The sequence below is a fragment of the Arachis duranensis genome, chromosome 4 (assembly GCF_000817695.3).
Source record: "Arachis duranensis cultivar V14167 chromosome 4, aradu.V14167.gnm2.J7QH, whole genome shotgun sequence".
Classification (NCBI taxonomy): Eukaryota; Viridiplantae; Streptophyta; class Magnoliopsida; order Fabales; family Fabaceae; genus Arachis; species Arachis duranensis.
In genome coordinates, this window is record NC_029775.3 from 95,075,763 (window position 1) to 95,090,651 (window position 14,889).

General features: G+C 34.6%; 1 protein-coding gene, 1 long non-coding RNA gene and 1 pseudogene across 3 annotated transcripts; 1 reads left to right on the plus strand and 2 right to left on the minus strand.

Moving 5' to 3' along the window:
- Positions 1-5,595: 5,595 nt before the first annotated feature.
- On the minus strand, positions 5,596-8,304 carry LOC107484953 (putative cyclic nucleotide-gated ion channel 8). The gene is made up of 7 exons (XM_052260605.1): positions 7,741-8,304; positions 7,445-7,657; positions 7,018-7,328; positions 6,786-6,889; positions 6,507-6,751; positions 5,805-6,405; positions 5,596-5,747 (listed from the first exon to the last, which is right to left on the minus strand). The coding sequence occupies exons 1-7, from the start codon at positions 8,302-8,304 to the stop codon at positions 5,596-5,598; spliced, it is 2,190 nt and encodes a 729-aa protein (XP_052116565.1).
- A 791-nt stretch (positions 8,305-9,095) lies between these two features.
- On the plus strand, positions 9,096-10,623 carry LOC107484969 (uncharacterized). 2 transcript variants are annotated; one of them, XR_001591308.3, is made up of 3 exons: positions 9,107-9,312; positions 10,237-10,393; positions 10,510-10,623. It is a non-coding gene; the product is annotated as an uncharacterized LOC107484969 (long non-coding RNA). The 2 variants fall into 2 exon arrangements; XR_008008591.1 differs by lacking the exon at positions 10,510-10,623 and having other exon boundaries at positions 9,096-9,312; positions 10,237-10,508.
- Positions 10,624-12,811: 2,188 nt separating this feature from the next.
- On the minus strand, positions 12,812-14,180 carry LOC107484996 (chaperone protein dnaJ 8, chloroplastic-like; annotated as a pseudogene).
- Between the last annotated feature and the right edge of the window lie 709 nt (positions 14,181-14,889).

Genomic DNA, 14,889 nt, shown 5'->3' on the forward strand with positions numbered 1-14,889 from the left:
CATTTTCTATTTTGTTTCTTGTATCTGAATGGTATCTCGTGGTTAGAAGTTTGGTTTGTCCCTGATAGAATTAGGAAGAATATTTAGGAATTGGTAATTGTAATATTTGATAAAAAAAAATAGTAAAAATTTTACCATAGTTGGAGATTGGATATAGGCTACATTGCACAAGGTGGTTGAACTAGAATACATGGTTGTGTACTTCATTTTTCTTCGCTCTATTTTTGTTTGATTTGATATGAGACAAAATTAAATTGTCTCCTGCATAATCCATATCGCAGACACAACAGAATTTGTTTTTTGCAAAGTTCTGAAAACTGGTTCGAACTGGCCGGTCAGACCGGTCGAATCGTGAACCGTTCAGAAAAACGATTCGGGCAATAGGCAAAACCACATTTTAGAAACCGCCATCGAACCGGTAAACCAGTCGGGAACCGGTCGGTCGAATCGAACCGTAACCCGACCAGTTTTTAGGGAAGGCAACTAAACGTTTCCGTTTCAATCACCAGCAACCCTAACTTTTACTCCATCGCACAGCCAAGCCTTAGTCGAGCTCCTCTCAGTCTCGCACACACACTCAGTCAGGGGGGAGGGCTCCTCAATCTCATCGAGCTCACCTCCGTCTAGCCACCGTCTCGTGCCGCCGCCATCGTCGTTCCTTCGAACAGCCACCGCCTCATGCTCGCTCACTTCCTCTCCATCACGTAGCAGCCAGCGCAATCTTCGAAGCCTCTGTTGCGCAACCTTCGAAGCCTCCATCGCACAGCAGCCATCGCGACCTTCAAAGCCACTGTGTGCTCCACCACTCTTGCATGCTCTGTCTCCCTCGGTGTCTCTCGGTGTCTCTGTCTCCTTTGGTCGCTCGGTGTCTCTGTCCCCTTCTGCAACCATTGTCTCTTGCGTGTTCTCTAAGTAATTTTTTTATTAACTATGAATTTATGATTGAATAATTGCTTGATTCTGTGAAGTTATGTGAACTCTAATATAGTGATATCTGATATGTGGTTTCCTGATATAGTGAATTTTGTGAACTCTAATTCAAGTCATTCAACTGTGAACTGATATGATGATATAGTGATTGAATAATTGTTTTTGTGAACTGTGAAGTGTGAACTGATATAGTGATTGAATAATTGATTGAATAATTGTTTGCCTATTTCAACTGAATAATTGAAATTGAAATTCTGCAACTATTTGAGTAAGAGTCAGCTTTTTCTATTGTTTAACTTCATGTTGTTTTATGGGAGTACAGCATGATGGAGCTGTTAAGGAAGCTTTTGATGTGGCCTACAATAATATATATGCATTCCATGCTGCTCAAAAGACACCTGAGAGAATTGTTGAGAACATGAAAGTATGTATGCCATTCCAATTATGGTTCTAGTCAGATGTGCATTATTGTCCCTGATTTGTAGATTTTCACCATTATGTTTGTGCCAAGTCCTTTGATTTTGTAATTATGCTTATGTGTTGTTTATTCTTGGGGTGTTACACCAATATTTTTGTTTTTAGTCTTCTGAAAATACCAGGTTGTTCAATGCAAACAAGTTGCAAGAAGTACTAATTCTGTGGGTCTTTATGTTCCAGGAGGAACTACTGTATTACCATCAATAGCTTTAATTCTGTGGGTCTTTCTTTGGCATGTTTATGTTTGATTGGTTGTTTTTGTTATTTGACTTTTGAGTGTGTATTTAAATGAGATTATAGTATTCTGGTTTATATACTACTTTTAATTTGGATGATATTTTAAGATTTATATTTGACTATAATTATATTTTAATGTGTTTATTTATATTTTATTATAAAACAATTTTTTCGGTTCAACCACGGTCGAACCGGTTAAATCTATGAACCAGTGAACCAGTAGCTAGAGCGGTTTGATGACCGGTTCGATTTTCAGAACCTTGGTTTTTTGTGCTAAAGTTTAAAAAAAGTAAAAAGTGGCCATAGATTCAACCCCCTTCTCTAGGCCATTGAAAACCTTCAATTGGTATCAAGAGTCAGGTCTTAAGCATCAAGTTTGATAACTTGGAGGAAAGATTCAAAATGGCCAACATGGGGGCAAACGTTGTTGCATACACCCTTACCAAAGGAAAGTTAAACAACAGACCACCATTCTTCAACAGCAAAAACTACACTTAATGGAATTAGAAAATGTGAATATTTGTGTAATCTGTCAACTACAATATCTGGAAAAAAATTATGGATGGTTCACAAGTTCCAACAAACACAAGCACTGAAGGAGTTGTGACTCCTAAAGAAGAGAGTGAATGGAATGACAAATATAAGAAAAATGTGGAGCTGAAAAGAGATTTGGGATAAACTCCAAGTTACTTATGAAGGCACCCAACAAGGCAAGAAAACAAGGATTGATTTGCTTAGAAAGGAGTATGAGATGCTCTTTATGAGGGAAGGAGAAACCATAAAAAATGTTTGAAAGATTTTCGATCATCATAAATAGCTTGGATGCTATGGGATGACCCATACCAAATAAGTGCTAGTGAGAAAAATACTCAAAAGTCTCACAAAAGAGTGGGACACGAAAGTAACTGTTATTGCTGAGAGCAACAATCTGAATCAAATGACTTATAATGAGTTGACAGGAAAACTTCTTGCATATAAAACCACACACCTAAACCGTGACACAAAAAAGAAAGAAGTGGCCCTAAAAACCAAAGTTGGTTCATTGAAAGATGAATCTAATGATAGTTTTTTGGATGACAAAATTGTGTTTTTTGCTGGAGAATGAGAAGACTCATGAGGAGCAAAGGTAAGAGTAAAAACTCGAGTTCAAAGGAGTACAAGAAGGATCTTAGCAAAATTATATGTTATTATTGCAAGGAGGTTGGTCATTTCAAGTTCGATTGTCCTAAACTTAAAATGGAGGATAAGACGAAAAAAAGAAAAAGAAAAAGTGTTGATGGTTTTATGGGAAGATTTTGAGAATGACTTAGAAGAAGAAGAAGAGGAACCTGAACATGAAGCTCAAGTGTGCTTCATGGATGGCCAAGATCAACTGGAAGAGGTAAATTAATTTTACCTATCTAATGAAGACTTGCATATAATCATTGATGACTTAACTACACACGTTAGCAAAATTCTGGATAAATATGATAAATGCAAGTTGGAAAATGATTTCTTGAAATCTGAAAATATTTTCTTTAAAGAAAAATTGATGGAAACCAAAAGTGATGCTGACTTATTAGAAGAAAATAGATTTCTTAAATCTAAAACTGAAAAATTTAAAGAAAAACATACGGCTAATGCATCATTGGACCTCATTACTGAAAATGACAGATTGCATACAGTGATTAGAGGTTTGAACCAAGACATAGTAAATTTGCTCAAAGTTTCGAAAACTTGGATAAATTGCTAGCTAGTAAAAAAGTCTTGTTTGAAAAATCTGGTTTGCGGTATGTTGAAAAAATAAAGCTGCTTTTAAAAAATTTCATGTTGAAACCGAAGCTTCAACCTCAAAAACCAAAAACCTTCAGACCTCTTATCACTTGTAATATTTGGCAAAGAGAAATTATTACCAAAATTGCAAAAAAAAACATGGTCATACATCTCTTCAATGTTTTATTGTTGAAAGGAAAGTGGGTAACAAAGTGGTAAATAATTTCAATGTCAACTTCAAAGGATCCAAATTTATTTAGATACCTAACTTAAAGCCTTGTGCAGGTTTACCTTACATCCAAGAAGAAAAAAAATATGTGGTATCTTGAGAGCGAATGTTCAAGGCACATGACCGGAAAGTCCATCTTCTTCGTCAAACTCAACAAGTGTAATGGAGGATTTGTGACATTCGGTGATAATGGAAAGGGCAAGATCATTGCCATAGGTAAAGTGGATAAGAATTTTTCTAACTTCATTGACAATGTATTTTTGGTTGATGGATTGAAACACTATGTTCTAAACATTAGTCAACTTTGTGATTTAGGATATTGGGTTAATTTCAAAATGTTGGAATGCTTAGTCGTAAATGAAAATTCTGATGACATATTATTTGTAGCAAAAAGATGTGATAATGTGTATATTCTCACTTTAAAGGAACTAAGAGAACAAAATGTAGCATGTTTTACCTCCATAGATTAAAAAAAAAAGGTTCTAGTACAAGAGATTGGGACATGCAAGCATGTTTCAAATCTCTAAACTAGTAAAAAAGGACTTAGTTAGAGGTCTTTTTAAAATCAAATTTGACAAAGACATCATTTGTGATGCTTGCCAATGGGATAAACAAACCAAAAGTTCTTTCAAACCAAAAAAAGATGTCTCAACTAAGAGATCTTTGAAATTGCTACACATTGATCTCTTTGGTCTTACTAGAACTTAAGGTCTGGGAGACAAACATTATGTTCTAGTTGTTATTAATGATTACTTTAGATTTGGATGAGTTCTCTACCTAGTTCACAAGAATGATGCTTTTTCAGCCTTTAATATTTTTTGCAAAAATGTTCAAAATGAAAATGATCTAAAAATCGCTTCTATTAAAAGTGATCACGGAAAAGGATTTGAAAAACAACATTTTGAATCATTTTATGATGAATTAGGTATTTCACACAATTTTTCTTGTCCCAGAACACCTTAACAAAATGGCGTTGTAGAAAAGAGAAATAGAAGCCTTTAAAAAATAGCTAGAGCTATGCTTTACGAAAGTGATGTACCTAAATTTCTTTGAGCTGAAGCTGAAAATACAGCTTGTTATATCTTGAATAGAACAACTATTAGAAAACTTTTAAAGAAAACTCCTTATGAGTTTTGGAAAAGAACTCCACCAAATCTTAAATACTTTCATGTCTTTGGGTGTAAATGCTTTGTTTTGAATACAAAAGATAATTTGAAAAAGTTTGATCCAAAGTCATATGAATGTATTTTTGTGGGAGATTCAACCTTTAGCAAAACTTATAGAGTGTACCACAAAGACTCTAAGACCATTGAGAAAATCATACACGATTACTTTCTGTGATTCTAACTCTATTCCAAGTGTTGTGAAAGATAGTGATGCAGGTAATCAAGTTTAAAACAAAAGAAATGAAGCCCAAGTTCAATAGGAGACAATCTCATTTTATTTTTTGCAACTACAAAACTTCCTGAAAGTTTCAACAACCTTGAACCAAACTATTATGAATATGTGTCTTATTTAATATTTATTAGTTACTGTAGTAATTAATACATGCTAAATAAAATAAATTCTGACTGATTTTAATTTTTTTTGTTACTAAATATTTTCGTTTAGTATTTAGTCATCTTTTAAATAAAAATAACACTTTTATAACATATCAAAATTTAATTCTATAATTTATTATTTAAAAATTAAAAAAATATTTCACATAAAGATAATAATTATAAAGTTGGTTAGGGTATCTACCTTGTTTAAATATTTTTGTCCCAGAGATGGAAATTATTATCCATATTGCGAACGGCAATATCAAGGTTGAACCGAATGAGAATCCTAAAGTAACTAATTTATTTTATTAATATACATAGGTGGGATTTGGTGTACATATTTTGTATTAATCAATAAAATAAATACAAAAATATATGTAATATTATTGTTGGGCAAGCAGCTGAAGAAGTGGTTGATGGGATCGATTATTAGCGTGGGTCATCATCATCATCAAGATGGCTGAAGTCGGGTTCTCGAGGCTTTTGGGGGGGAAGGCCGATGCCTTCCGAACTGGAAGAACGGGGCCTCTGCCCACGCAAATTAGTTGCAAACCGGGAAGCATACATAGCCGAATCTAACCCAATAAGCATAGTAGAAGTAGCAGTAGCAGCAGCAGTAGTAGTAGTAGTATTAGCAGTAGAAGATGAAAACGAAGAAGATGGAATCAAGGCCTTTGTATCATCATCGTCGTCGTCATCATCATCATGATGGGATTGATCATCATCGTCATCATCATCAAGCTTGTTGATGTGGTGCATGGATGCAATTTTCCTCCTCTGGTGGCGCCTCCAGGCAGCCTGGATGAAGATGGCAGCCCAAGTCCGCCACTGCTGGGAGTAGAAACGGAAGGTGTGCTGAACCTGCCTGCTGTGAAGGCGCCTGAACTGGGAAGCAACAAACTTGAGCTCCTCTGCCTCCAGAGCGAATGCCTCCATTTCATCCATGGCCTTCACAGTCCTTGTAGATGACGGTAAATTCGACGATGATTTTGGGTCCAGTGCCCATGTTAACAGCTCTTCTCCACAGAAGTCACCTTCTTTCAGAAAACCTCTGTTGAAGAATCCACTTCTTCCGCCGTCCGTCGTCACGCTCTCAAGTTGGCCACGTACAATGAACAACATCTCATTCACCGGATCCCCTTCCCTTATTATGCACGTCCCCTTTGTATGCAGACATGGCTTCAGTCGCTCGCATATCGCATCCAGCAACCGCTCATCCATGTTGGCAAACAGAGGAACCTGATCATCCATCCATCCATCCATGCATCATCATCTATCAACGTATAATACATACATACATACACATGCTTTGCTTATATATATATAGCTACCTAGCTTACCCTTCTAACCAAATTCAAACAAAGGTATCGTTTGATGTCTCTCCTCAAATCTTTGGGAAGTTTCTGAACCAAGCTCTCTTCATCTACTCCACGTGTGTTAAACCATTTACATTTTTCATAGCGTCTAACTTTTTCCCTTAGCTCCGCTGGAAGCAAGCGGTGGTGCATCCATTGCTCTGAGTCACGTCTTCTGATCCTCATTTCCTCTAGACGGACAGACATCGATTGAAGAAAGTTCTGGATACAAGACCAAAATAAATTATTATAGAAACCTTTTCATCTTAATCAAAACAGCAAAAAGGACAAGTCCCAAAACAGCTAATAAAATGCAAAAAAGAATTTCTCCGACGTAGGTGCTAGCTTGAAGCCCTTGACCAAGTGTGCTGCGTAAAGCAAAATAGAAGGAAGCTTCTTAGCTTAGTAAAACCTGTTAACAGATACACAGCTTCAAACACACTTCTTAACAAGTCCCAATAATCAATACACTAATGTAGCTTGATTAGGAAAATACCTTATGTTTTGGACACCCCACCATAAACAGTAACATAGTTTAGGAAAGAAATTGATTGATGCAACAATATTAGATGTTATGGCTTGATTGAAAATTCCATAGTCAAATGGGGCGTCGTCATCATCAGCGGAACACTTATCCTTAAGAATCTTTGGGCTAATCTTTCTCCATTCTTCATAGCCAGTAGCACGCTTATTTGAACCCCCACAGTACAAGAAATGCGTGAAACATCGCTCTTCCTCCATGCAAGCATTCCTCCAGCACGTGTCATTACGTTCTACAGCTAATAAGTACCATACAGACCCAGTTATCTGTGACGTGAGCATTGCACATTAGAATCACAAGAAGGCTGATGATGTATAGTAATAGTAGGCATACTAGCTAGTAAAGTTTGCATGACCTTTGGTTGCAATTAAGATGCACTTACGTGGCTACCAAGCATGTACCAAGTCAAGTAATATGCAGCGCCGACCAAAGTATTCTCCGAAAAAACACCTGCTGTCTTGCTAATCTCTGAGGCCAAAGGTAGAAAGCGTAGAAATCTTGGAAAATATTGGAGAATGACAATGTTCAACAGTTGCGTTTTTGTGGCTAATACCTTTGTGCGCGCTGGATCATGAAGATATCTCCACACGACAATCTACATGCATGACAAATAATGATCGACTCAACAATATTTAATTAATCTCCAAATTGAAAGGAAACAAAACAAAAGCTAATAACCTGTGGCAAAGGCAACACAGAGAGGAAGTCAACAATGAAGTAACGTTGCAAATATCTCTTAGCAATCTCTGCAGGATCTATGACGAGTTCACCTCGTCCAAAGACACGAGAAGAAGGCGCAATGAAAGCAGTGCGAAACTGAAAACTTATGCGAAGGATGTAGATAGCATCGAAGATTGTTCTGAGTGTAACTGCATAGCTTGCCAGGCTACTGTCTATGGCAAGACAGAATGATTTGTGATTGAAATATGGGAGATAAAAGAAAAGGGGATCAAAAGATACAGATATGATACACAAAACTTGAAAGAATTTATTCCACTGCAGAAGGGTCTTGTCTTGAGGGTCAAATATTTTTCTCTCAGACACTTTAAGATCTTCTGGGAACACTGATGCCCACGTCACTCCACTTTTCAGGGATCTCCCAAGTACTCTTAGCCCATTCGACCCCCTTCTCATTCCTACCCCAAAAGATTTTGATGCATTGTCGTTTCTCCTTATTCCGCCACTCCCACCAGTCGGAGGAAGCGGCCCCAGTCCTTTCAGATTAAATCTTAGTTTCCTCATCTATTCCTATATATGCTGCATCAAGCGCATACGCCAAATCAAATAGGAATTATTAATGCACATGGATGACATTGCATTATTAATTATTGCCTAACTGCTGGTAAAGCTCTCCTATTACTGTGTGAAATACAATCAATCAAATGTTTTGAAGATTACAAGCAGTTTAATGCTCCTACGTACAATTATAAAGCAGACAGACAGATATTGCCGTGAAGAAAATAACGAGTGCATATGCATGTGTCTCCGGTATTCTTAATACCAAATGCCCAAGGATGAAAGACGGGATCAGCAACTAAATTATATTAATTATTAAACATATCTATGATTTGAAGATGAACTTAATACATATAATTAATGGCGATGTTTGAACAAGCGGATGATTCTGCGTGCATGGGAATGACAACCATAAGAATGCAGAGCCAAAAAGAGATCCACAAGTAGAGAAAGAGAAGGAGAAACATGCATCGGAATTCATCTCTCCACCTGATTTGGTTATTTAAGACACTTATGACGGCTGTATGTTTTCCCCGACATTATAGTTACACCTGCTTTTATTTATTTATCTTTTTTTGCAAGCTTCATTTATCTTAATAACTTATTTTATTTTCATCCCTTAATTTTAGTTTGGTTATTGTTAAGGTTCAACAAGTATTTTTCTTAATTCATTTATCACTTCTCTTTTCTTTTTTGGTCATAGTGAGAAATTAGGAATTGTGTAGATTACTGTTGTCTTTTTTTTTTTGACAGAACCCGGGCTAACAAACCGGCCCAGATCCCAAGGAAACGAACTTCCATTCCCAAACCCGACCCGGATTTTAACTGCCACTTCCCTCGACGTTGAGTTATGCGACCTCCATAGCAGACCTTCAAGTTCCAGGTTGTCACTGCCGTCGCCCGATTCCAGCCGGAACTGCCGCTAACTGCAGAACCTCCTATGTTGGTCGACAGCCACGCCAAGATCAGCTCTGTTATATAATACTTACTTCCATCCACCATTGTTTGCTTTTCGTGAGTATTTCCAACTTAATCAGTTGATTTGCCTTAGTGTCTGCGTGTGATCCATTAAGGAGCTTGTTAACTTTGAACATGAATTTTTTTGATGAATCATAACTCCAAATCTACTTCAATGCCGGTGACTTCATTTCATATGTTTTTGTGGAATACCAATCATTGAATCAACGAATATTTCTCAGAATCTTTACTGATTCTGTTTAACCCTTTGGAAACTTTCAGTTTAGTCAACTTCGAACTGAACCACAACAAACTATAGTATTTAGATTAGATTACATTTCAGCTCCAAACCAATTCAAATTGAAACCAGGGACACCCCTTACCTGTCGTAAGTACTTATTGATGAAGGAATCAGAGGTCAAATTCCTGTTTTTCTTAACTCACCAAATTATGCCAAAAAGAAATTAAAACCACGTCTTATTCTTAAGTTGATTTTTAACTTCCTAATTGTTTTTCCCTCATATTTAAACCCCAATCAGTAAATTGGGGTGATATTTATATGATAAGGTAAAATATGCCCAAAAAAGGAGTGAAATTTTAGTATGGAAAGGGAAGCAAGGAAGAAGGTGGATTGCAATTTGATAGGGCTTGCAATCCATAAGTAGAGCAGGTTCTTCAGTCCCTGCGTTGCAGCGGATTTGACAGTGGGATTAGGTGGTAGTGAATTAGTGATGCGGTAATGTAACCTGAATGTTCATTCCAGTTCGAGCAATAGTTTTACTTAGCTGATTCTCTTTTATTTTCATTTATATAAATTCTATGTGATTTACTTGTGGAAGATTGATCTCAGAATATACATTCATTTTTATTTCTTTCTGTTCATTTTTATTTTATGATCGTCCACCACACAAAATCTCTAAGAACACTTTTCATTTGATCTTAAACAAATGCTGACAGCTTTTGGGGGTTTATGTGGCCCAGAATTATCAAGTTCCTAACATCAAGAAGCTAGTTGACACTGCCTTAATTATGGCAAATATAATAGGGGAAAAATACCAGAACCCAAAGAGGAGGGGTGATGAAGACGATTGATGCCTATAAAGCTTCTGAAAAAGCACAATTTGGTAGAAGAGAATTTGTAAGGATTTAAGTTTATTAATTTGCTCTTTTAAGGCAAACATTCTCATTCTTGTCTTTTATTGCACTCAAATTTTCTTCAAGATACAATTTAAAGAATATACTCTGGTTTTTCAGATATTGGATAATAGCTTCATGCCAAAACCGTTTTGTGCGATTACAGCAATCCAATTTGTGGAAACTCCAATGTCCAATGTTTTTACTTCCCTCTTCCCACATTTTATTTGTCCCCTCGCTTGTCTAAATGTATTTTTTTTATGAGTAAGAAATAATGGAAAGAAAATTTATACAATAGATGTAATAAAATTGTGACAATTCAGGATTTTTTTTTGTGCATAGAGAATAAAAGAAAACAATCAAAAAAGGAAATTATAAAAAAAAAACAAAAGATTAAAAGGGACATCAATTAAAAAAAATTCTTAAGATATACTCTTTTGAAGAAGACAGAAAAACAATTAAATCGATTGTATTAGTAATTCTGTGAGCTCTATTTTTTGTCATTTAGTCTATAACATGGTTCAATTTTCTCTAAACTAGAATAAAATCTTATTTCTGAAATTATTTGTGTTTGAGTTAAAAAATCCCTTAAAGAAGTTTTTATTTTTCATGATCATCTAGAATTTTTTAATTGTTCACTAGTGATAAAACTTTAATAGAGTATGTCTCACAAATCAATAGTGTTATTCCTAACTCTCTCGCCATGAACAAACCATACCAATCATCCAAATATCAGCTTTTAGGACTAGGGATAACAATAAATCTTTATGGGACGAAACCTCTACTCCACGTCCGTCTTTGTTTAATAAAGTATCTCTCGCCTTTACTTCATTTCTACGGATATCTGTTTATTTTCACGAGTATATATGAATTCTAAGTTTTAAATTAAAAAAATAATACAATCATAATAAAATCTTATAATTTAATTAAATATATTAAATTAAATACCATTCAAACACAAATTTAACATAAAATTATACACATAAAATATGTTAATAGTAGTAATATTATGTTCTTTTTAAGGGGCAAAAAATCTATTGTATTTAATAAACGACTTATTCATTTTGTATGAATTTTTCTAACAGCATTTGAATAATTATTTAAAAAATGCTAAAGTATACAAAAAATTAGAGCAAAATTTGCTCTCTAAAATTTTTAAAATTTTTCAAAAAACTTGGTTATTTACAAAAAATTTTAAAAAATAAACTCACTTGACATAAAATTATTAAAATTTAAGGATAAAAAATTTTATTTTTTTAATAATATTTAAAAAAATTACACCAAAATTTAACCTTTAAATTTTGAATAGATATATATTTAATATTTAATTATTTTTATTGTATTTTTTAAATTTTACAGTAACTTATTTTTTATTTGTATCTTTTTAGATGATCTTTGTTAGAGACGTTGACTTTTTTATACCACCTTAATAGTTTGCATATTTAATTGGACCAAGGTGATTATTAGACATTATTCAAATAAAAAGAAATTCTAAGCTACGACGATTCACTAAAGGGATTCAATGAAAAAAATAAAGATATTACTTTTTAATGAGTTGTATGTTATGTATTATTTAAAAACACTTACTTAAATAAAGATGTTAAAATATTTTTGAAGACACTATTACTGTATGACATGCAATCAATTATACATTTTGAAGATTACTAACAATTTAATGCTCCCACGTACAATTGCAAAGCAGATAGACAGATATTGTCGTGGAGAAAATAACAATTGCATATGTATGTGTTTCTGGTATTCTTAATACTAAATGCCCAAGGATAAAAAACGGGATCAGGAACTAAATTATATTAATTATTGAACATATTTATAATTTGAAGATGAACTTAATACATATAATTAAAATTAATATATTTGAACAAGTGGATGAGTCTGTATGCATGGAAATGAGAATTATAAGAATGCAAAGTCAAAAAGAGATCTATAAATAGAGAAAGAGAAGGAGAAACATGCATTGAAATTCAACTCTCCACCTGATTTGGTTATTTAAAACACTTATGATGGCTGTATGTTTTCCCCGACATTATAGTTACACTTAGTCACTTACAGTTGCTTTTATTTTTCTTATTTTTGCAACCCTCATTTATCTTATTCTTAATAACTATATTTTATTTTCATCCCTTAATTTTAGTTTTGTTATTGTTAAGGTTCAACCCGTAGATCCCGTCAATGATCAGCAATGGTAGTGGCACTTGTTGAAAAGAAAAGGATAAAAACAAAAACCGCGTATATAAATCCTAGAAAGCACCGACGACAAGCTATCCAATGAGGAGAAAAATATATGACGTTTGCTTCTTGTTTGCTCTACAAATGAATGAGGAAGATCATAATATTATGAGTCCTTTATAGGTTAATTTTTTATTATTTTTTGATGTTTTTGAATTTATTTACAAAAAGATAATAATATAGATCACACGCAGGAGGCAGTATGATCAACTTTTTAAGTTTTTATTCTTTTTCAAGTTTGATTGGTTTTGTTAACATAGGCTTAAATTATGCAGAGGTCAAGACTACCTTTAACCCACTTGAGCTCTACACTCTCTATCTACACAAACCCCAACCACTTTTGAAGGCGGAAGAAGGGCCTTAGCATTTAACTAAATACATAATTGAAATTAAACTTTCAAAAAAAAAAAGAGAGAAATTACAAAGCAATTTCAAATGTAAGGATTGATGTGAGATGAATAATCTCGAATTCCTGCTCCTTCCCATCCCATCCACTCTTCCCACAGGTCCCAATCTGGATCATTCATTCACCTCATTGCTTCGTCGCCTGCATCATCTTCGCATGCTTCGTACATTTCCATTTCCATTTCATTGGATTCTCCTCTCAAATTGGACATTACAACCTGCATTCCACATAAGTCACATGGAAACCCCAATTAGATCCGAAATTCTGCTACAACCTATGTGGCCCACGAAAGTTATGGCAATTAGCAATTCCAATCTCAGCATTTTTATTCAAATCAATCATACCAAAGAGGTCATATTTTGACTTAGCATCACCGTCATAAGCATTATCAATATTAAATTCATGCATTACGAAAAACAATAAGCTCAACAAGATAACTCACATCATAAGCCTGGTTGATTTGGTGAAACTGCACCCCGCATTTGCTCCCTCTGCATACATCTGGATGGTACTGAAACACAACAAAAGACCAAATATATTAATTAATTAAGAATTTTCAAATATTTTAAATATTAATTAATTAATTAAGGAGACCGGGGATGAAACCTGCAGTGCAAGCTGTCTAAAAGCCTTCTTAACCTCGGATTGAGACGCACCGGGTTGGACTCTTAAGGTTTTGTAACAATCCGTCAAAGAAGAAGAAGAAGAGGAGCAACAAATCTCAAGTCTTTTCTGTTTCCTTTCTTGACATCTTAATTGCATCCATGACCATGAATTACCACCAATAATGCCAGCAACAGCCATAATCAATCAGAAATCCTTAAGACACGAGAATTTTGAGACTTGAGAATTGAGATTAAATCCTAAAATAGTGGGTTTCCTCGTTGAGAACTTAAAGGTGATATTAGATAAAATGGAAGGCGCTACAAATCCAAAATGGGATCTGGAAGCGGAAGGTATAAATAGAAAAGAAATGTGAGAGGTCAATGTAGGCGATTGGAGCTCTTATCCATTGGGTCAGAGGCTGTCGTGGCATGACGTGGAATCTTGCATTGTCGTTAGAGCGACTCAGACAAACAGAGTTGAACTCTCGCTCCTGTTCCAATTTTATGTTGATGACGTGCTTCACCAATAAAATACTGGTCCACCGTTCACCAAGGATCAATATTTTGCCCTTATTATGTTTGTATGTTTATCGGTTTGTTATCTACTAAAACTGTATATTTCAAGCTCACCCAAGATTTTCGGGGGCCTATTTTTTTTCCAGCATCCCACAGTGGAAGTTTTCATTTGTGTTGTTTAGCAAAACTATAACACTACATTACATTTACCACCAATCTGTACCATAGAAAATTAAAAAAAAAAAACTAGAGGCTAAAAAAACGTGAAGAAGGAAAAAACAATTGGGGCCACCGCACCAAACACGTGTTGACATTGACTTGACTGGGCCAAGGTGAAAGAAAGGAGGTGAACAATAAAATTCCAAATTGAGAGAATAATAAAGTTCCAAATTGAATGGTATAGCAACACTAGACGGATGGAATGAATTTAATTGTCTTTGAAATTAGGAGCACAAAAGGTTACACCATCTCTCGTACGGAACTCATTTCAATTCTTATTTATGGTCCATTTGTCATAAAAAATAATTTCACATAGCTTTTGCATCATAAACAGTAAATAAGAACTCAAAATATCTCTTTCTTCTCCATTAAGAAAAATTAACTTTAGTCCTTATTATGATCTCACTTAATTAATTAATTAAAATTAATATAGTTACTATTTTTTGTAATAATATTATTAAAATTTATAAATTCAAAAATAAATTGAATATTTTTTTTAGAGAAAAT

What these genes read in the sequence shown, in the direction of transcription:
- LOC107484953 (XM_052260605.1), bottom strand. Translation starts at nt 8,304, where the DNA reads ATGAGGAAACTAAGATTTAATCTGAAAGGACTGGGGCCGCTTCCTCCG. An exon ending in CTGTGTTGCCTTTGCCACAG is followed by an intron (nt 7,658 to 7,740) that starts GTTATTAGCTTT and finishes TCATGCATGTAG; the next exon opens with ATTGTCGTGTGGAGATATCT. An exon ending in GGTACATGCTTGGTAGCCAC is followed by an intron (nt 7,329 to 7,444) that starts GTAAGTGCATCT and finishes CTCACGTCACAG; the next exon opens with ATAACTGGGTCTGTATGGTA.